Here is a 23,125-nt window from a genome sequence, read left to right as displayed (position 1 = left end):
ATTGCAGCAGGCTACTATACGACTGCACTAAAAGACAAAGCCCTGTAGCCAGGTGACTGCGCGCCTCCACTCTCTTCTCCACAGGTCCTGCCCTTATAAATTATTGATGCAGGAGGCGGTGGAATAACTTGCATAATTAAAGGCCTTAAATTCATTAGTCTGGTTGTCAGGGGAACAATTAAAATGAGCGGTGGTGTGCAGTGCAGTGCAGTGCTGTGCTGCGTAGCGGGGCTCGCTGTGTAGAGCTTCCAAACTACCGAAATATTAGCTAGCTGCTGGCCAATTTACAGGGAGAGACGAATGAAGAAAAGTATGAGAAAATCTGAAGCAGAGGAACGAGCGAAATGATATTGGTTTGAGTAATCGTAGAGAGAGGATGAGAGGGAGCGAGAAGAGAGAGAAAGAATAAGCAGGAATAGAGAGATGGAGAGAATATGGAGAGAGAGTGTGCGGAGTCAGCAAAAGTGACAGAGAATGAGGCTCCGCAATGGGCAGAAGCAACACAAGGCTATGTGTTGTTGTTGTTGTTGAACAGCGGAAATGCTCCATCCTGTTGCTCCCTGTGCTCCTTGTGTTAAGTTGGTGAAAAGCCAGTGAGGACGACAGAGGGGAGAGAGTGTCAAAGTGGTGGCAGGCAGGCTGGCAGCCCTGAATACTCTTGTGTGTTACTGTGTAGAATAGCAATGAAGCGGGGGTTTGCCTAATTGTGGCCCTGGAGTGGCTGTGAGGCTGTGCTGTGCCATGGGCTTCATCCACATGAAAGGGAGGGCAAGGCGGACATGCACCCAGGCACTGTGGAGTCTCCCCCCAAACTTAATGGGTTTCTCGTCTTAGATTATTGATCAAGCCTTGACTGTGCCATGTTAAAACATAACGTTACTGTGGAAGGATTGCAGTGTTGTTACAAGACTGCTGCCTCTGTATTCCTGTGGTTTGAGCTGTGACAGGAGAATCTGTTCGAGGAATGTGTGTGTGTGTGTGTGTGTGTGTGTGTGTATGGATATTGTAGTTTGGGGGAATTAAACCCTTGCCATCTTGGGCCACAAAGTGCCGTAGCTTCTCCTTTTAGCAGACCGGCAAAATATGTACCAGTTTCTAAATTCAAGAATATATTGACCTGAAACATTTCAGAATGACAGGATCAGTGGTCTGGTTGACCAAAAGCCTTTTCCACTTCCTTGAAAACCGGAGCAATATCTAGCATGGCATCAAGGAAATATGGAACGATATGAAAATGAAAAAATACTGAAAATAGAAGCAGGGGTTTTATTCCAAGGCCACAGTCTGCAATTGTACATCTATTAGTTGTTTTCCAATATTATTAGATGGAGACGACACCGATGCTTTCTCTTTATTATTTATTCTTAAAGCATACCGTAGTCTGACTCATGGTGTGTGTGTGTGTGTGTGTGTGTGTGTGTGTGTGTGTGTGTGTGTGTGTGTGTGTGTGTGTGTGTGTGTGTGTGTGTGTGTGTGTGTGTGTGTGTGTGTGTGTGTGCGTGCATGTGAGTCACATCTTACTACATGTCAAGTATTCAAGACGCGTCACTTTAATTCTAAACATTTGTGTGGGCTTCTTCTGTTCCCAGGCCTGGCTGTATCTCTCCAGTTGCTGCATGGGGACATTGAACAGCTGAGGAGAGAGTACATGGTGTTGTTCACCAGAGGAGTGTCCATCACCAAGAAACTGGGCTTCTCTGACATCATCATGCCAGGTAAGAAACCACCCACGCAGCTAACCTCTTCTTTGGTCAAAACATAACGACGTCTGTACTAAATCTACACGCGTGGCCAATGTACACCACCGGCTTCACAGAAATGGTTCGCTACCACAGACGGCGAGTCACGTGGCCTGCTACAGTAGGCAGACAGGCATCGAGGCATTCAGTTACTGATCCATTGAACGTTAGAACGGCCAGAACAAGTGACCTAAGCTGCTTTGAGCGTTGTACGGTCGTCGGTGCCAGGCGCGCCAAATCCAGTATCTCAGAAACGGCCGCCCTCCTGGGCTTTTCACGCACAACGGTGTCTAGGGTTTACAGAGAATGGTGCGACAAACAAAAAACAGTCAGTGGGCACAAATAGCTTGTTGATGAGGGAGGTCGAAGGAGAATTGTAAGAATTGTGCAAGCTAACAGGAGGGCCACAAACCGACAAATAACGGCACCGTACAACAGTGGTGGCAGAACGGCATCTCTGAACTTTTCCTGGAAAAAGGTTAGGTCCGTTGATAACAATTGAGCAACAATTGAATGCCAGGCCTAATAAACTGTCTGGTGAGTGTGTATTGGCATGAATGACTGTACACAGTAAAGTGTACAGTAAAACTTACTTGCAAAACAGACAAAGCCATTGTTTGAAAGAAGAAAAAAAGTGATGTGAACGTCCATTCACATAAAAAGAAACCGATTGCTGTGTTTTGCCTTCTACAGCAGCTCAAGATTTATATTCACGATCTTTGTCAGAGTCTGCTCCCACTTTCACTGTGCCTCTGGGCTAGGGATTTTAGTGTGTGTACGCTCCTGTAGGCAAAGGATTATAGTCAAGTCTCTCCAGGCTGTGTGTGTGTGAGAGAGTTGATCTCTCTGGGTTGAGTTGAACCCTGGAAGCCATAAGATAGAGATGTGGAGAGCTATTTGTACACACACACACACACACACACACACACACACACACACACACACACACACACACACACACACACACACACACACACACACACACACACACACACACACACACACACACACACACACACACACACACACACACACACACACACACACACACACACACACACACACACACACACACACACACACACACACACACACACACAGGGTCTGGAAGAAGACAACTTCCTCTCGTTTCCTTTCTGTGGCTAACTATTCTCTGAAGTGGATACGGACCTGTCTTCTCTCGTGCAGATGTTGCCTTGCCGCATTGTGCTACCTCTCCAAAAACCCTATTTATAAAATGTGTACCACTACTTCTCGGCTATCTCCTTCCCATGACTGCCCTTCAAAGGCTGCCTTTGAGCGTATACATGTGTCCTTTCCTGTAATTATTCTCTAGGCTGTGAAGTTGGACAGACCTCCTCAGGAGTCTGTTTTCATACGAGGCAGCTACTAGCTACTCTTGAATGTCTGTGTGTGTGTACACTTGTCTCAGTACAGGTTGAACACTTCACTGGCTCAGATAGTATTGTGTTGCTGTACCCAACTGAACTAACACTTCCCACCAGCTCAGAATGTAAGTGGGGGATGTAATTCTCCTTATCTCACAAAGTAAATGAAGAGCGTCTGGTTTAACTGTCACACCTTGTGGTCCGGGGTACTGGGTGATGAGGTAATAGAATAGCACATGAATGTGTTGTGTTATCACTAGATGACTGTGTGTGTAGCATCCGTGTCACCCGTCTGAATCATACTGCAGGAAGCACCTGGCGTCTTGAATGCTATAGTCGCTTCGCCGTACTGTGACCATACATCCACTCTACTTCCAGAGCCCCACACACTCCTGAAAGTGCAGGCGCAAGTGAAAACCAAGCACGTTGATTTATTTTTAATATTTGACATGTTATTGTCAGCTATAGATAGTATGCAGGGAGGGTGCCGCTATACGCCTTTTGCCAGTTGTTGGGATGTCAATGTTTTTGTGGAGTGTTCAGATTCAGAACCGTCAAACCTGTCTGCCCTGAAAACAGATCTGTACCCTGTGCCAACCCTGTCACTTCCATGTCTGCCACTGGGGTGAAGAGGTCACCCTATCCTTGCTGACAGTGTGATGTGTCGATGCCTTCTCTTTGCTGTAAAACAGACTTTTCTCCTTCACGTATTTAACTCTAACATGTATGTGTATATCATAAATGTAAATGACCACTGAACAAACATTGCAGGTTCGGTTTACGTGCAATTATATTAACATCCATATACTTAATCCAAGTGACGAGGAGGATTATTTAAGATGCTCTTTGAAGAGGTACGGTCTCAGATGTATTCGGAAGATGGGCAGGGACTCTGCTGTCCTAGCTTCAGGGGGAAGCTGGTTCCACCATTGCAGTGCCAGGACAGAAAAGAGCGTGGTCTGGGCTGAGGGGGAGCTGCCCTCCCGTGGGGTGGGAGGTCCAAGAGACCTGAGGTGGCAGAACAGAGTGTACTGCTTTGATGTTTGCAGAGAATGACAGGGTGTTATCCAGAGTCACGCCAAGGTTCTTTGCACGCTGGGAGGACGACACTCTGGAGTTGTCAACCGTGATAGAGAGGTCTTTGAGCGGGCAGGCCTTCCCTGGGAGGAAGAGCAGTTCCATCTTGTTGAGGTTGAGCTTGATATGACGGAGCCGAGTGACTTGGTGTATAGAGAAAAGAGGGCCGAGCCCTGGGGTACACCAGTAGAGAGAGTACAGAATGCAGACACACAGATCCTCTCCACGTCACCTGGTAGGAGCGGTCTGCCAGGTAGGATGCAATCCAAGAGTGTGCAGTGCCTGAAGCGCCCAGCCCCCAGAGGGTGGAGAGGAGGATCTAATGGTTCACGGTTTCAAAGGCAGTGGATAGATCTAGGAGGATGAGAGAGTTAGCTTTGGCCGTGTGGAGAGCCTCCGTGACACAGTCTCGGTTGAGTGACCCGTCTTAAAAGTCTGACTGGTTAGGATCAAGAAGATAGTTGAGAGAGAGAGAGAGAGAACTAGAAAGTTGATCAGAGACTGCACGCTCAAGTGTTTTGGAAAGAAAACAAAAAAAAAAGGGATACAGGTCTATAGTTTGTTGTCAGATGAGTCGAGTGTTTGGAGGGAGCAACTCGGGCCATTTTGAAGTCAGAGGGGGACGCAGCCAGTGGTCAGGGATGAGGGAAGTGAGGAATGGAAGGTCTCAAGAGATGGTTTGGAGAAGGGAGGAGGGGTTGAGTGGCCTGGTTGTCAGGTAGCCAGACCTCACTAGTCGCAGGATATCATCTGGAGAGAGAGGAGAGAAAGAGTTCAAGGCATATCGTAGTTGTGTGAGGGAGACAGGCGGACTTTAGAGGCCGAGTGAATGAGTAGGGGATGTAGTCAACCTTTACTCTGCAGAGAGGGAAGAGGATTATTATATGTAACTAGGCAAGTCAGTTAAGAACAAATGCTTATTTACAATGACAGCCTAGGAACAGTGGGTTAACTGCCTTGTTCAGGGGTAGAATGACAGAGTTTTACCTTTTCAGCTCAGGGATTCGATCTAGCGACCTTTCGGTTCCTGGCTCAACACTCTAACCACTAGACTACCTGCTGATTAAGGAGAGAGGAGAAGGTGGAAAGGAGTTTCCTAGAGTTAGCGGCAGAATCTTGACATTTTAAAGTGGCTTTAGCCACGTACAGAGGAATACATAGGAAGAGAAGGTAGATCGGAGTGAAAGGATGATAGGTCCTCCGGAAGTTTAGTTTTCCTAAATGTTTGCTCAGCTGCCCGCAGCCCTGTTCTGTAAGCTCGCAATGAGTCACTCAGCCACAGAGAAGGAGGGGAAGGCCGACCCGGCCTGGAGGAAAGGGGACAGTGCGAGTCATAGGATGCGGAAAGGGAGGAGAGTCGGGTCGAAGAGGCATAATCAGGAGACAGGAGGGAGAAGGATTTAGCAGATGGGAGAGAGAACATAGGATAGAAGAGGAGAGGAGAGAGAAGTGAGAGAGCGAGCGAAGATTGTGACGGAGCACGAGCATCTGGGTAGGGGCTGAGCGGTTAGGGTTAGAGGAAAGGGAGGCGGAAAAATAAGTAAAGTAATCCGAGACCTGGAGAAGGGTTGCAGTGAGATTAGTACGCAAACAGCCTCTAGTAAAGATGAGGTCAAGCATATTGCCTGCTTTGTGAGTTGGAGGGGATTGAGAAAGGGTGAGGTGAAAAGAGGTAAGGATGAGAAAGAAATGAATCGATGGCAGACGTTGGGAGGTTGAAGTTGCCAAGTACGAAGAGCGGTGAGCCATCATCAGGAAAGGAGCTCATCAGGATGTCAATCTCATTGAGGAAATCTCCAAGGGCACATGGTGGGCGACAGATGACAATAATGTGAAGCTTGAGTGGCAGTGACAGCATGGAATTCAAATGAGGAGACGGACAGGCGAGAGAGGGAGGAAAGAGAAAATCTCCACTTAGAAATGAGCAGACCTGTGCCACCACCGCGACAACTAGATGCTCTCGGACTATGAGGAAACAGTCAGATGAAGGAAGAACAGCTGGAGTAGCAGTGTTCTCTTGGGGGGATCCAGTTCTCCATCACGGCCCCCCCCCCCAAAAAAAGTCAAGGGACTGAAAGGCAGCATAAGCGGAGATGATTGGCAGTTCCAAACGCTGCCAGGGAAGCCAGAATATCACACGGGTTGCGAGCGCAGGGGACACTAAATTAGAAGGGTTGCGGCCAAGGGGGGGGGGGGGGGGGGCGTCTGTAAAAGTCTACAGGGAGAGGTCCGAACAGATATGGAAAACACACACATAGTTGACAAAGCTACAAAAGAGTACAACGTTGATTCGTCTGTAAACAACTAGGTAAGATACTCAAGTGAGAGAGTGGTGTGGCGCCTTCCTCAAACAACTCGGGAGAAGCGTCTTTGTTTCGTCGACGGTAAGCCGCTGCTAAGAAGCCAGGGGAGACTGAAGAATTAACAATAATTTCTAATTGTCTAGTAGAGGTGGAGAATACACCACCCTTGGAGAGGTGAAACCGCTCCCCTTCCAATACAGCCACTGATTACCTAAACAAGTAACAGATTGCCCTGCCATTGCTCTGCCCCTTGATCCTGGTTGTGTCAACAACTATCTGAAAATGATGAGCAGTCAGCAGTTCACACACCAAGTAGACCACTGGGAAGACAGGCACCACTTAAAGTAGATGGTCCCAGCTGGCATAAAGACAGTACTAGACCACAACAGACAAAGATAAAAAAAAAAAAGTTTATTTCTCACTCCTGGTAGTATCAGGAATCCTCTAGCTATAGAATGAAGCAAGTGACTGATGTTTTTATACTTGAAAATGCAATCAACCAAACACTAGATGAGTATGCCTGTTATTTCCACCGGTAAAAAGAAGGAACCGTCGGTTCGGTTGACCTGTATCCAGAGTGCAACATTCTGCTTGAACCACTCTGTTCGCCCTCCTGCAGGAGAGATGAGGAATGACCTTTACGTGACTCTGGAGAAAGGAGAGTTTGAGAAAGGAGGGAAGAGCGTTGCCAGGAACGTGGAGATCACGGTCTATGTGCTGGACATCGAAGGCCAGGTCATGAAGGTAAGATCATCCATTCCTTACGGTTTTTCATATTACAGGCATGATTGTGCTTTCAATTCTCGTCGTTGTGTTGTTGTGACCTGGTGCAATCAGACTGAACGAGGCAAATGTTGTCTAATGCTGAAGGCCTATATGGGTACAGATGAGCAGGTATTGGTTGTGTGATTTATCTATCTGCCTCAGCTAGATGTGAGATGAGGATGGGTTTTGGCACATGGTGTTGGTCATTGGTAGGGTACTAGTTTTCTCTGTAAAACACTGTGGTTTCCTGATCAGACAGGATGCTGCAGCCATACGCAGAAAATAGATTTGATTCTGCTGCTGCTAGAGCTCACCTCTGCATGCAACCCTGTCACTCTCTCAGCCAGAGCGAGAGACTTGAGATTGCTGTGCGTCACCGGTCCAGTACACAGTGTGTGTGTCCTGCAATCTCCCTCCTCCTCTCTCCATCTCTTGCTTTCATCTCCACTGCCTATTAATGCCGCTCTCGCCCCACTCTCTCCTCACTCCTCTGCCCTCTCTTATCTACCCCTCTGCTCTTTCCTCTTTCCTCTCCCCCTTATCCCTCCCTCCCTCCCTCCCTCCCTCCCTCCCTCCCTCCCTCCCTCCCTCCCTCCCTCCCTCCCTCCCTCCCTCCCTCCCTCCCTCCCTCCCTCCCTTCTCTCCCTTCTCTCCCTACCTCCCTCTCCCCTCTTTATCCTCCTCCGTCTTTCTCTCCCCCCTCTCTCTCTCCTCCAGAGTTATGTAGCGGCTGGTTCAGGGGAGCCTGGTGGGGATGAGTACCACTCCTTTGTGCTCTACCACAACAACAGTCCCCGCTGGGCTGAGCAGATCAAACTACCCATCCCTGTGGACATGTTCAGGGGCGCGCACGTCCGCTTTGAGTTCAGACACTGCTCCAGTAAGACACTACTCCACCACTAGTCTGGGATAATGTATTGTGGGGGGTGTAAGAGGGATGCGTGTGCGTGTGTGTGTGTGTGTGTGTGCGTGTGCGTGTGCGTGTGCGTGTGCGTGTGTGTGTGTGTGCGTTTGTCTGTTTCTTTGTCTGTGCCTCTGCGTGTGTTTCTGTGCGTGTATCTGCCTGTGTGCGTGTGTGTGTGGACTCCAATATATACTACTGACATTGGGAATGTAGTCAGAGTGGACTCTTATCTCTCTAAAGGAACTTTTAATTTGGGCAGCACATCCAGTGATATTATGGTTGTGGTGTGTTTGCTGTTAACTGGGTGCTCTTTTAGCCCACTATCGAGGCTAGCCTGCCAAGAGAATAGATGACATACACAACTGAAGCACAAGTCAAAAAAACCATTACAACAACTTTACCCACACCGCCGCCGCCACCTACTGTATCTCACACACATCTAATGCTAATATCTTACATTTGGTGGCGGCTCCAGTGATTAGCAGTTTTAGAGGTTCTTCATGGTTTCTATGGTAAAATTATCTGTTGAGACTGTGGGGTCAGTGTTGCCAACTATTTGTCATTGATAACTGCTATTTGCTCCTTGATTTGTCGCTAGAAGTCCCTAGATGACGTTATTCCGTTGCCACGACGATGTCACAGCACACATTTACCTTGCTGCGGCACATCTACGGTCCCTGATGTAGTGTTTTCCCCCGCTCTCCCACCTGTGCTTCTCTGCCTGTGTGGAGGGGTCTGAAAACTCTATAAAATATAGCGCTAAATTAGCAACACTGTGTGGGGCAGAAGCCGTAAGGTCAGGGGGTCACAGTTGGGTCAGAGGTCAGGGGTGGAGATTTAAAGAGGTCTGTGGGCGTATTTAGATTGAAGAGAGTTGCAGCAGATTTCAGTAGACATAATATGTACATAAACCTTTCAATTGACATTAGCATTGGACTGTCATGATATTGTAAGCTTATGAAGTATGCCGGGAGGGTGCCACTGTACAGTACAGTGTGACTCAGCTATTCACAAGCATGTGCGGACAATAATAAATAAATACAATTATCGCCCGCAAACTCATTATATTTTAACTTCAAGACAAAAGCCATTTCTGCTAGCTAGCTCATAATGTTAGCATATAGAAAATGAACGGTTTACCCCTCCCATATGAATATACTACCTTACAGCATTAGAACAAACCAGGCTTCAATTTTATCAAGATCATATAAATCATCAAATTGCAACTGACAATGTGAGTAATTCACTGGGGAGTGGACATCAGCTGTTTAACGTGACTCAGTGCAGCCAGCCAGGCAGAGTTGACCTCTTTTGTTGCTTCTTAAAGCTATGACAACAATTTCTAAATGACATAGGCTGTTACTGCAATTTAAGTTAACTCAATAAAACAAGTTTCAAATATAAGGATATGTCTATGTCTATATATTTCAGCTGTATCAGAAACATTGCTCTGCTGTTACGATGTTTACTGTAGGAGTGTTAGGCTCAACGAGACAGTTCTATGTACACTGCCCTGCTTGAAGAGGGGACAACTGTCAGACAAATGTCGCGCGCTACCTCCTACGGTTAGTGGTCACGACGTGAGCATTTCACAGCTTTACATTACAGTAATCTGTCTAGTCTCTGCCCCCCTCCGATACCTCTCGAGAATCTCCTTAAACTTTCAAAAAAAGTGGCTTGTGCCTCAGAATCTCCTCATATTCCTCTTCCAGGCCTGTAGTTGAGCGAGTCTCAGTATGTCACCCTCTCCCACGACACCGAGGAACAATTCCCAGGTGACGTCCACTCCCTGCTCTGACACTCGCGGGTGTTGTTTTTAAACCCGCTACCGTGATAAAGGCACCATTTTACCTCACTTCCTCCAAGGCTCTAAACACAGCGATAGAGCTTCCAGGTTGAATGGATGCATAACACAGGAGACTGCAGAGGGGAGGATGGCTCAAAATAAGTTCTGGAATGGAGTGAATTGGAATGCTATCCTCCCCAATTAAGGTGCCACCAGCCACATGTGATGCGTACGTCTTGCACTCTATAGCATAGCTGTCTGATTGTAGAGTACTAGAGAGTAGCGGTGATAGTGTGTTTCCCGATAGTGACGTTGGATGTGTGCGGTGTTCCACAGCGAAAGACAAAGGGGAGAAGAAGCTGTTTGGCTACTCCTTCGTTCATCTGATGCAGGAGGACGGACGGACATTGCCGGATGGCACCCACGAGCTCATCATTCATAAGGTACTGTACACACACATGCGCGCACACACACACACACACACACACACACACACACACACACACACACACACACACACACACACACACACACACACACACACACACACACACACACACACACACACACACACACACACAATCACTTCTCACCTGTCCACCATGATAGTCGTCACTTAGGTAGGCGTTTCACATTAGTGGCGGATGAGTCGATCCACACTGTTTCATGTAAAGCTCTGTGAGACCTTGAGGGAAAAAAAGCGCTGTAATAAGCCAGTCCCATTACCATGATTGATTGTGGCTGCTTGGCTCCAGAACGGTGGCCAGGTGAGTCAGATGTTTCAGCAATGAGTAGGCTAGCAGGATGATGAGTTATATCTGTTTATGTAATGTCCACTAACCATGAGACATGGGCAGAGCTGTGTGTGTGTGTGTGTGTGTGTGTGGTGTGTGTGTGTGTGTGTGTGTGTGTGTGTGTGTGTGTGTGTGTGTGTGTGTGGTGTGTGTGGAGGGGAGGGGGGTATTTTCTGTCCTCACGCATGCCCAAACACACACACATCACACATCACACATCACACATCACACATCACATGCTCACACTGCTATTTCCCGCTGATACTGTTCCAGTTTATACTCTGTCATAAACAGGCGCTTGCCATCCGAGCTTGTTTTCATTACTACCCCAGTAAGCTCTCCACTTAACCCATGGCCAGTCCAAAGCAAACAGCATTTAAACCAACCCTCAGGCATAGTCAATTAAACACAGCTCTGCGTTATGGGGCCTGTTGCCTGTTTTGGGGTGTAGCTCTGGGTAATTGTAGGTTGAGATCGACAGGGCTAGGGAACATAAGCTGCAGAGATTACAGAGCACACAATAGTTCTCTGCAGGCTAGCAAGGAGCTGTTCTGCGAGACGGGCAAGGCTAGTTAGCACTGAGGCTGTGGGTTAAGAGAGCGATGGGAAGGGGTACAGAGCACTGTAGGTGGTCTGTTAGTGTTATAAAAATAAAGTCATGGTAAGAGAGCATGCACAGTTTGTGGATAGTCTGAACTCTTCGGAGACAGAGAATGAGACACAGGCAGGGGTAAAGAGGTTTTGGCCTGAAAGAGAGACAATATAATCCAAGGTACTGCAGAGAGACAGACAGGTTGTAGGTTGTCTAGACCAGTGGTTCCCAAACTTGTTGTAGTCCCGTACCCCTTCAATTATTCAACCTCCAGCTGCGTACCCCCTCTAGCACCAGGGTTAGCACACTCTCAAATGTTGTTTTTTTTCCATCATTGTAAGCCTGCCACACACACACTATACGATACATTTATTAAACATAAGAATGAGTGTGAGTTTTTGTCACAACCCAGCTCGTAGGAAGTGTCAAAGAGCTCTTATAGGACCAGGGCACAAATAATAATATAATAATAATCAATAATTTTGCTCTTTATTTTACCATCTTACATATAAAACCTTATTTGTTCATTGAAATTTGTGAATAACTCACCACAGGTTAATGAGAAGGGTGTGCATGAAAGGATGCACATAATTCTGCAATGTTGGGTTGTATTGGAGAGCCTTAAATACTTCTCCATACACAGTTTGTGCCTGTATTTCGTTTTCATGCTAGTGAGGGCCGAGAATCTGCTGTAGGTGTCTTGGAGGGCAGGTAGTTTGCCCCCGGTGATGCGTTGTGCAGACCTCACTACCCTCTGGAGAGCCTTGGGGTTGTGGGCGGAGCAGTTGCTGTACCAGGCGGTGATACAGGATGCTCTCAATTGTGCATCTGTAACCTTCTTCACCACGCTGTCTGTGTGGGTGGACCATTTCAGTTTGTCCGTGATGTGTACGCCGAGGAACTTAAAACTCTCCACCTTCTCCACTATTGTCCCGTCGATGTGGATAGGGGGGGTGCTCCCTCTGCTTTTTCTTGAAGTCTACAATCATCTCCTTTGTTTTTTTGACGTTGAGTGTGAGGTTATTTTCCTGACACCACACTCTGAGGGCCCTCACCTCCTCCCTGTAGACCGTCTCGTCGTTGTTGGTAATCAAGCTTACCACTGTAGTGTCGCCTGCAAACTTGATGATTGAGTTGGAGGCGTGCATGGCCACGCAGTCATGGGTGAACAGGGAGTAGAGGAGAGGGCTGAGAACACACCCTTGTGGGGCCACAGTGTTGAGGATCAACGGGGTGGAGATGTTGTTTCCTACCCTCACCACCTGGGGGCGGCTCGTCAGAAAGTCCAGGACCCAGTTGCACAGGGCAGGGTCGAAACCCAGGGTCTCAAGCTTAATGATGAGTTTGGAGGGTACTATGGTGTTAAATGCTGAGCTGTAATCGATGAACTGCATTCTTACATGGGTATTGTTCTTGTCCAGATGGGTTAGGGCAGTGTGGTTGCGATTGCGTCGTCTGTGGACCTATTGGGGCGGTAAGCAAATTGGAGTGGGTCTACGTTGTCAGGTAGGGTGGAGGTGATATGGTCAGAGTTTCCAAAAGGAGGGCGAGGGAGGGCTTTGTATGCGTTGCGGAAATTAGAGTAGCAATGATCCAGAGTGTTGCCAGCCCGGGTCGCGCATTCGATATGCTGATGCAATTTAGGGAGCCTTGTTTTCAGATTAGCCTTGTTAAAATCCCCAGCTACAATAAATGCATCCTCAGGATATGTGGTTTCCAATTTACATTTACGGCATTTGATCGTAGGGCAAATGATCGTAGGGAATTTTAAGTCAGGTGTACAAAAGGACTTGAGTTCCTGTATGTTGTTATGATCACACCACGACTCGTTAATCATAAGGCATATACACCCCGCCCTTCTTCTTACCAGAGAGATGTTTGTTTCTGTCGGCGCAATGCGTGAAGAAACCGGGTGGCTGTACCGAGTCTGATAACGTATCCCGACTGAGCCATGTTTCCGTGAAACAAAGAATGTTACAATCTCAGATGTCTCTCTGGAAGGCAACCCCTGCTCGAATTTTGTCTACCTTGTTGTCAAGAGACTGGACATTGGCGAGTAGTGTACTCAGAAGCGGTAGGCGGTGTGCCCGTCTACAGAGCCTGACCAGAAGATTGATCCGTCTGCCCCTTCTGCGGCGCCTTTGTTTTGGGTCGCCTACTGGGATCCGATCCATTGTCCTGGGTGGTGGTCCAAACAGAGGATCCGATTCGGGAAAGTCTTATTCCTGGTTGTAATGTTGGTAAGTTGACGTTGCTCTTATATCCAATAGTTCCTCCCGGCTGTATGTAATAAGACTTAAGATTTCCTGGGGTAACAGTGTAAGAAGTAATATTTGAAAAAACTCAATTCTGCTTAGTTTCCTAAGAACGCGAAGCGAGGTGTCCAAACTTTGCAACCACGTACATAGGTATGTTGTTGCAAAGGTCATCAGTGTCTTAACAGCATGATTTGCCAAGGCAGGATACTCTGAGTGCAGCCCATTCCAAAAATCTGGCAGTGGCTTCTGATTTAAATTAAATTTTTACAGAACCACTTGTTGTAATTTCGATAAGGCTCTCTTGTTCAGATATCGGTAAGTGGACTGGGGACAGGGCATGAAAGGGATAACGAATCCAGTTGTTTGTGTCATCCGTTTCGGGAAAGTACCTGCATAATTGCGCACCCAGCTCACACAGCTATATCACATTTGACATTATCTGTAAGCTTGAATTAATTTGCACACAAGAAAATCATACAATGATGGAAAAAGCTGTGTGTTGTCCTTGTTAATGCAGACAGAGAAGAGCTCCAACTTCTTAATCATAGCCTTAATTCTGTCCTGTACATTGAATATAGTTGCGGAGAGTCCCTGTAATCCTAGATTCAGATCATTCAGGCGAGTAAAAGCATCACCCAGAACGGCCAGTTGTGTAAGAAACTCGTCATCATGCAAGCGGTCAGACAAGTGAAAATTATGGTCAGTAAAGAAAACTTTAAGCTCGTCTCTCAGTTCAAAAAACATATCAATTTCCCCTTGATAACCAACGCACTTCTTTCTGTATGTTGTAAAAACGTTACATGGTTAAATTAGGTATTTGGTATTTTATTAGGATCCCCATTATCTGTTGCAAAAGCAGCAGCTACTCTTCCTGGGGTCCAACACAAAAGATGAAACAAACTTCAGAATGACATAATACAGAACATCATTAGACAAGAACAGCTGATGGTTTCATTTTATTCCCTTGGCAGCAAGAGCCTCTCGGTGGATGCTGCAGTGTACCGAAGTGGCGTCGGGAGCAACTGCTTGCACACGCGTTACCACTCCACTATGTCTCCCTGTCATGGCTTTTGTGCCATCAGTACAGATACCAACATGAGCAGCAGCTACGTTTGGCTACATACGGACCCGTTAGTGGAATTCCCGCGAGAGAGTAACGGTTAATGTGATTGGATGTTCATTATTTGACATTGTGTTATTTCGCTGAACACTAGATGGTTTAATTTGATTTTTGGCAGTGAAACAAGGCTACTCAGGCGAGAAACAACCTCACCCAAATGTATAGCCCCGTTGGAAAATATAAATGGACTATTTGAAAATGTGAAGAAAAAAATGAATCACATTTTTATTTGGCGTACCCCTGATGGCATTGCGCATACCCCAGTTTGGGAATACCTGGTCTCGACCCATCTTAGTTCGACAGACAGACAGACAGACAGACAGACTCTCCCTCCTTGTGGTTCTGGGCTTTGCTCTCTGCTGCCCTTTTCTATTCCTGCTTACCACCTCATTAAGAAGGCTCCCACTGCTAATAGGTCATTTCCCCTCACACAGGAAAAACAGAGAGATTAAAAACACCTTGGCCTGGCTTCAGATGCAGTCTCTAGTCTAACCTGTCTGCAAACAGAAAGGGATAGTCTACAGATGGACCGCTTTGCACAGTTTTAGCTGCCTTGAAATGTGTGTAAAAGTCCTATAATTCACAATAAATACAGCTGCTTTTGTAGCCTTGCTCTTTGAAGTGCTTCCGTGTGTCTCCCCTTTTGAGACAGCCGGTTCTCTGTAGGGTTTTACGGAAATTGCATTTGATGCCTCTTAAGAATCTCCTTCTGTAGCTCAGTTGGTAGAGCATGGCGCTTGTAATGCCAGGGTAGTGGGTTCGATTCCCGGGACCACCCATACGTAGAATGTATGCACACATGACTGTAAGTCGCTTTGGATAAAAGCGTCTGCTAAATGGCATATATTATTATTATATTATTCTTGTGTTGTTTTCCATTGGTGTAAAAACATCCACTTTACTGTCAGATAGAAGTCAGGACAAAAGCTGGAAGAAATTGTCATGGCCTAGTTCCTCATCTCCAAAATAGGGAAGAGGAATTCCGCACGAACCACGTGTAAGCATCAGAGTGGGAATAGCCTACCTGAACAGTTGTTCAGAGCATATTGAAACACTAGCTTCAAAATGCTTTCCAATCTGTGCTGATATGTTCGAAAGCGTGGCTAAAACCATCGAAAGTTAGAGAATTGGAAAATGCACAGTCCTTACTTTATAGGGTCCCCGGCCCTTTGCAATGTTTCATTGAAACAAAGATATTGTTGTAGTTTGAATGATGATGAAGATAATAACACATTCAATTCCCCAAACTGCATTTTCCTAGCAGTATGGAAGCAGTATATTGTAGTGTATCAAACTCCTTAATCTTTGAGAATGCAGTTAAGTAACGAACCAAATACCATAATACTGTAGCCTTTTTCTCCAGTCTCCTGTAGTGGCACTAACCCAGTACTGTATCTCTGCTCCTTTCAGTGTGAGGAAAATGCTAACCTCCAGGACTCTAGCCGTTACCTCAAGCTGCCCTTCTCCAAAGCCAATCTGCCCGGCAACAACCAGGCTGTGAAAGGCACCAAGGAATCCTTTTGGATCACCTCCTTCCTCTGCTCCACTAAACTCACACAGAATGGTAAGGGTGGAAGTCAAAGTATTAGAGCTTGCACCTGCACGGTAGACCTACACCCGAACCAGTAGACCGACACCTTTCCTGCACCACTGTAGGCCTGCTCCAACTTTCTATGGCTCTACTATCCAGCGGCAGATCACTTATTAGTGTAAAGTGTATCCTTCAGTCTGGATAGTGGATAATCGGTCTGATTCTGATTCTGACTCGTCCGGAGTCGTTGTCTTCTCTTGTCTTGAATATTACTGTAGTATTGCTGAATTCTCAAACAGTCGACCACTCAGTGTACATATTCTGAAACGTAAGCTGCACAAAGTGATTTGAGGCATTGTGCAAGGAATATATCTAGTTTATTGTCTGCGGAAATACAGCTACTTCCTCACATCCAGAAATACAGGTACTTCCTCACTTCCAGAAATACAGGTACTTCCTCACATCCAGAAATACAGGTACTTCCTCACTTCCAGAAATACAGGTACTTCCTCACTTCCAGAAATACAGGTACTTCCTCACTTCCAGAAATACAGGTACTTCCTCACATCCAGAAATACAGGTACTTCCCCACATCCAGAAATACAGGTACTTCCTCATATCCAGAAATACAGGTACTTCCTCATATCCAGAAATACAGGTACTTCCTTACTTCCAGAAATACAGGTACTTCCTCACATCCAGAAATACAGGTACTTCCTCACATCCAGAAATGCAGGTACTTCCTCACGTCCAGAAATACAGCTACTTCCTCACATCCAGAAATACAGGTACTTCCTCACATCCAGAAATACAGGTACTTCCTCACATCCAGAAATACAGGTACTTCCTCACATACAGAAATACAGGTACTTCCTCACATACAGAAATACAGGTACTTCCTCACATCCAGAAATACAGCTACTTCCTCACATCCAGAAATACAGCTACTTCCTCACATCCAGAAATACAGCTACTTCCTCACATCCAGAAATACAGCTACTTCCTCACATCCAGAAATACAGCTACTTCCTCACATCCAGAAATACAGCTACTTCCTCACATACAGAAATACAGCTACTTCCTCACATCCAGAAATACAGCTACTTCCTCACATACAGAAATACAGCTACTTCCTCACATACAGAAATACAGCTACTTCCTCACATCCAGAAATACAGGTACTTCCTCACATCCAGAAATACAGCTACTTCCTCACATCCAGAAATACAGCTACTTCCTCACATCCAGAAATACAGCTACTTCCTCACATCCAGAAATACAGCTACTTCCTCACATACAGAAATACAGGTACTTCCTCACATCCAGAAATACAGGTACTTCCTCACATCCAGAAATACAGCTACTTCCTCACATCCAGAAATACAGCTACTTCCTCACATCCAGAAATACAGCTACTTCCTCACATACAGAAATACAGGTACTTCCTCACATACAGAAATACAGGTACTTCCTCACATACAGAAATACAGGTACTTCCTCACATACAGAAATACAGGTACTTCCTCACATCCAGAAATACAGCTACTTCCTCACATCCAGAAATACAGCTACTTCCTCACATCCAGAAATACAGGTACTTCCTCACATACAGAAATACAGGTACTTCCTCACATACAGAAATACAGCTACTTCCTCACATACAGAAATACAGCTACTTCCTCACATACAGAAATACAGCTACTTCCTCACATCCAGAAATACAGCTACTTCCTCACATACAGAAATACAGCTACTTCCTCACATCCAGAAATACAGCTACTTCCTCACATCCAGAAATACAGCTACTTCCTCACATACAGAAATACAGCTACTTCCTCACATACAGAAATACAGCTACTTCCTCACATACAGAAATACAGCTACTTCCTCACATACAGAAATACAGCTACTTCCTCACATACAGAAATACAGCTACTTCCTCACATACAGAAATACAGGTACTTCCTCACATCCAGAAATACAGCTACTTCCTCACATCCAGAAATACAGCTACTTCCTCACATCCAGAAATACAGCTACTTCCTCACATACAGAAATACAGGTACTTCCTCACATACAGAAATACAGGTATTTCCTCACATCCAGAAATACAGGTACTTCCTCACATCCAGAAATACAGCTACTTCCTCACATCCAGAAATACAGCTACTTCCGCACATCCAGAAATACAGCTACTTCCTCACATATAGAAATACAGGTACTTCCTCACATCCAGAAATACAGGTACTTCCTCACATCCAGAAATACAGGTACTTCCTCACATCCAGAAATACATGTAATTCCTCACATCCAGAAAGACAGGTACTTCCTCACATCCAGAAATACAGGTACTTCCTCACATCCAGAAAGACAGGTACTTCCTCACATATAGAAATACAGGTACTTCCTCACATCCAGAAAGACAGGTACTTCCTCACATCCAGAAAGACAGGTACTTCCTCACATCCAGAAAGACAGGTACTTCCTCACATCCAGAAATACAGGTACTTCCTCACATCCAGAAATACAGGTACTTCCTCACATCCAGAAAGACAGGTACTTCCTCACATCCAGAAATACAGGTACTTCCTCACATCCAGAAAGACAGGTACTTCCTCACATCCAGAAAGACAGGTACTTCCTCACATCCAGAAATACAGGTACTTCCTCATATCCAGAAATACAGGTACTTCCTCACATCCAGAAATACAGGTACTTCCTCACATCCAGAAATACAGGTACTTCCTCACATCCAGAAATACAGCTACTTCCTCACATCCAGAAATACAGCTACTTCCTCACATCCAGAAATACAGCTACTTCCTCACATATAGAAATACAGGTACTTCCTCACATCCAGAAATACAGCAACTTCCTCACATCCAGAAATACAGCTACTTCCTCACATCCAGAAATACAGGTACTTCCTCACATCCAGAAATACAGGTACTTCCTGAAGTGCAGTTGAAGACAGACTGAGTCCTTTATTCTTTAACCTATTTTATTAATACATTCTGGGGAATTTAACACTGGGAAAATTGCTTTGTGTTTAAAGCTTGCTACATTACGAGCTGTCATCATTATTTTGAATTCGTGGATTGTTTGAATGTAAATGTGTTGTCTTATGATATACTTTAAATAGAATAGAATGACATTGTTTTTTTCCAGAAGGAACTTCAGTAATTCAATTATAGCGCTTTAACCATACGCCGTCATGTTGCTTTGACAGAAATGTTCTGGATTTCCCAAATCGTGATGGAAGTTCAATAACGCGTCTTCATTGCCTCGCCATGATATTGTTTGACAAGACAACGGCAAGTTGCCATTATGCAGAAACCCAGGCTACTGTGCAGATGTAGTCTGTTTGACTACAAAAAAAGTTTGATCACTTTTTTTTGCTGAGAATTGTTCTGCAAAGCAGGAAATGCAAACTTGGAGTGTATTTGAGTGTAAACATTTTTGCTGCAGGATTATTTTCCTGCCTTAGCAAACTGGCTCAAATTAAGATCCTATGTCTGTATGTTTCTCTCTCTGTGTGTGTGTGTGTGTGTGTGTGTGTGTGTGTGTGTGTGTGTGTGTGTGTGTGTGTGTGTGTGTGTGTGTCTAGGTCTTGGAACCGAGAGTAGACAGTCTCTCACTACATGTCTATGAGCTAACTGAGGTTGTCCATGATGTAACGGTGGTTGTTTCTCTTCATGTGTCTCTGTAGGTGACATGTTAGACCTGCTGAAGTGGAGAGCCCACCCAGAGAAGATCAATGACAGCTTGTCAAAGCTGAAAGAGATCGATGGCTCTGAGATAGTCAAGGTACCGCCCCTCCCCGGGCCCTCTATTTTCACCCGGATTGGTTTAGGATCATGTCACTCAAAGAATGTCCTGTTTAGATTGGCCTTTTTTTGTGTTTGACTTGAAAAAGTCTCCTAGATGTCTTTTATAGATGTATCATAGGATTTTTCATCCACATGATCTCGTAGATATTCACTCTTTTGTATATCTATCACTATCTCTCCCTCACCAGTTTTTACAGGACACACTTGATACACTCTTTGGGATCTTGGACGAGAGTTCCCAGAGGTATGGGCTGAAGGTGTTTGATTGCCTGGTAAGTGGCTACTGCTTCTGTGGTCTTCTATTTCCTAGCATATTGTTTTCTCCCTCCCTGACAGCTAATCATTGGTTGATTCTAAACACTGCTGGTTGGAGCCAGGATTTGGGTGTCATGACGGCAGAACTACGTGTGTGTGTGTGTGTGTGTGTGTGTGTGTGTGTGCGCATATGTCAGGAAGTAGACCAAGCCTCATTAGAAAAGAAGGCCTGTGCCCAATAGTGGGATACTGCGGTCAGAGAGAAAACGTGCAATGATGCTCGAGCCAATGGATGTGCTTAATACTGTAACTCTTCACAGCCTTCACTGATCAATCCCAGACAGTCATGCTGCATCGCTCTAATATAGAGCTGAGGATTGATCTGCTTGCAGTTGACTCGGTTCAATCAATCATGCACGCACACACACACACACACACACACACACACACACACACACACACACACACACACACACACACACACACACACACACACACACACACACACACACACACACACACACACACACACACACACACACACACACACACACACACACACACACACACACACACACACATACACCCACACGCACACACACACACACGCACACACAGACTCATCTCTGCTCTGTTCTCCTTTATCATGTGAGGCAATCATGTGAGATGAATCTGTACAAACTAGGCCAGTTTGTGTCACATAGGAGGCGAGGTTGAATAAATAGGTTGTTTGCTGTTGGCTAAGTAAAGAGCATTGCATCTTGTGGAAAGCATAAAACGGTGTGTGACGGAGTCATTTCCTTGACTCTTTCAGGTCCACATCATTAACCTGCTACAGGACAGCAAGTTCCAGCATTTCAAGCCCGTCATGGACACCTACATCGAGAGTCATTTTGCTGGAGCCTTGTCTTACAGGTGTGTTTCCCTCTTTCTCCTCCTAGGGTGCATTGTGGTTGTTTTATGGTTGTCCTATGGTAATACCTACGGTATACTACCTGGTAATAATGGTGGGCTGCAAAGGTGCTTCAGTGGTGTGGATGAGTCACCTGTGGCGCCCTCCTAATTATAAATGAGGATCATGTGTCCTCAATATCTCACGTTGATTTGGCCCTACAAATCCACTCGCTGTTCCTCGTACGCTGTGCTGTCGCCTCAAACTCACAATGTGACACGCTCACGCTGTTCTACCCTCACTACCTGCTAAGCTCTCACACTACCCATTTCTCACTAACACCCCTCTCCTGCCAGGCTCACAGCTAAAGCTCTCACCTCTCGCTTACCTAAAATAAACTCATTTAGAGAAAGAGTGTTGCCTGCCTCTGGAATCATAGTCTACGGTGGTTTAATTGAGTTCAGTGATTTTCAGTAGATTATAAAACTGTATGTAAGTTATATATGCAAAAGTATGTGGACACCCCTTCAAATTAGTGGATTCGGCTATTTCAGCCACACCTGTTGCTGACAGGTGTATAAAATCGAGCACACGGCCATGCAAGAATGAATGGCCCTACTGAATGGCTCAGTGGCTTTCAATGTGGCACTGTCATAGGATGCCACCTTTCCAACAAGTCAGTTTGTCAAATGTCTGCCCTGCTGGAGCTGACCAGGTGAACTGCAAGTGCTGTTATTGTGAATTGGAAATGTCTAGGAGCAACAATGGCTCAGCCGCAAAGTGGAGCTCACTGAAGCTCAAGCAGAAGCTCACAGAATGGGACCCGGGAGAGGTGAAGCGTGTAGCGCATAAACATCATCTGTCCTCGGTTGCAACACTCACTACCGAGTTCCAAACTGCCTCTGGAAGCAACTGTTGGTCGGGAGCTTCATGAAATGGGTTTCCATGGACGAGCAGCCGCACGCACACAAGCCTAAGATCACCATGCACAATGCCAAGCGTCAGCTGGAGTGGTGTAAAGCTCATCGCCATTGGATTCTGGAGCAGTGGAAAGTGTTCTCTGGAGTGATGAATCACGCTTCACCATATCGCAGCCCGACAGACAAATCTGGGTTTGGCGGATGCCAGGAGAATTCTCCCTGTCCGAATGCATTGTGCCAACTGTAAAGTTTGGTGGAGGGGGAATAATGGCCTGGGGTTGTTTTTCATGGTTCGGGCTAGGCCCCTTAGTTCCAGTGAAGGGAAATCTTAGCTCTGCAACGATACAATGACATTATAGACGATTCTGCGCTTCCAACTTTGTGGCAACAGTTTGGGGAAGGCCCTTTCCTGTTTCAGCATGACAATGCCCCCGTGCACAAAGCGAGGTCCATATAGAAATGGTTTGTCGAGATTGGTGTAGAAGAACTTGACTGGCCTGACCTCAACCCCATCGAACACATTTGGGATGAATTGGAACGGCGACTGCGAGCCAGGCCTAATCGTCCAACATCAGTGCCCAACCTCACTAATGCTCTTGTGGCTGAATGGAAGCAAATCTCTGCAGCAGTGATCTAACAGCTAGTGAAAGGCTGTTATAGCAGCAAAGGGGGGACCCCATCTCCATATTAATGCCCATGATTTTGGAATGAGATGTACGCCGAGCAGATGTCCACATACTTTTGTTCATGTTGTGTATCTATTCAGTCCCAGAAATAACATTGTACACTTTATTAGCTGATTATTTCCAACAAAATGGTGGCTGTCTCTTCAGTACACTATGTAGCCAAGGGAAAACCAATCAACATGCAATCACAGTCCAATCACAGAAAATCAGGCAAAAACATTTCCCACACAAATGCTCAATCTGTGGAAATTACTGTACCATTTACTCTCTCCATCATTTTCCTTT

The 23,125-nt window shown here is 45.8% G+C and overlaps 1 protein-coding gene across 8 annotated transcripts in view; it reads left to right on the top strand.

Moving 5' to 3' along the window:
- Positions 1–23,125, top strand: part of LOC118392329 (dedicator of cytokinesis protein 4-like) — a 151,568-nt gene that overhangs the window by 75,790 nt on the left and 52,653 nt on the right. For all 8 annotated transcript variants that reach the window (XM_052460147.1, XM_052460146.1, XM_052460148.1 and 5 more), the window contains exons 13-20: positions 1,590–1,715; positions 7,127–7,251; positions 7,990–8,152; positions 10,299–10,405; positions 16,137–16,290; positions 19,967–20,064; positions 20,276–20,359; positions 21,157–21,257. In XM_052460147.1, the coding sequence (XP_052316107.1) occupies positions 1,590–1,715; positions 7,127–7,251; positions 7,990–8,152; positions 10,299–10,405; positions 16,137–16,290; positions 19,967–20,064; positions 20,276–20,359; positions 21,157–21,257 (958 nt within the window). The remainder of the gene's footprint in view (positions 1–1,589; positions 1,716–7,126; positions 7,252–7,989; positions 8,153–10,298; positions 10,406–16,136; positions 16,291–19,966; positions 20,065–20,275; positions 20,360–21,156; positions 21,258–23,125) is intronic.

Source organism: Oncorhynchus keta, chromosome 13 (assembly GCF_023373465.1).
Source record: "Oncorhynchus keta strain PuntledgeMale-10-30-2019 chromosome 13, Oket_V2, whole genome shotgun sequence".
NCBI lineage: Eukaryota > Metazoa > Chordata > Actinopteri > Salmoniformes > Salmonidae > Oncorhynchus > Oncorhynchus keta.
The sequence above is the reverse complement of the archived record's forward strand: the minus strand, read 5'-3'. Positions and strand labels throughout refer to the sequence as shown.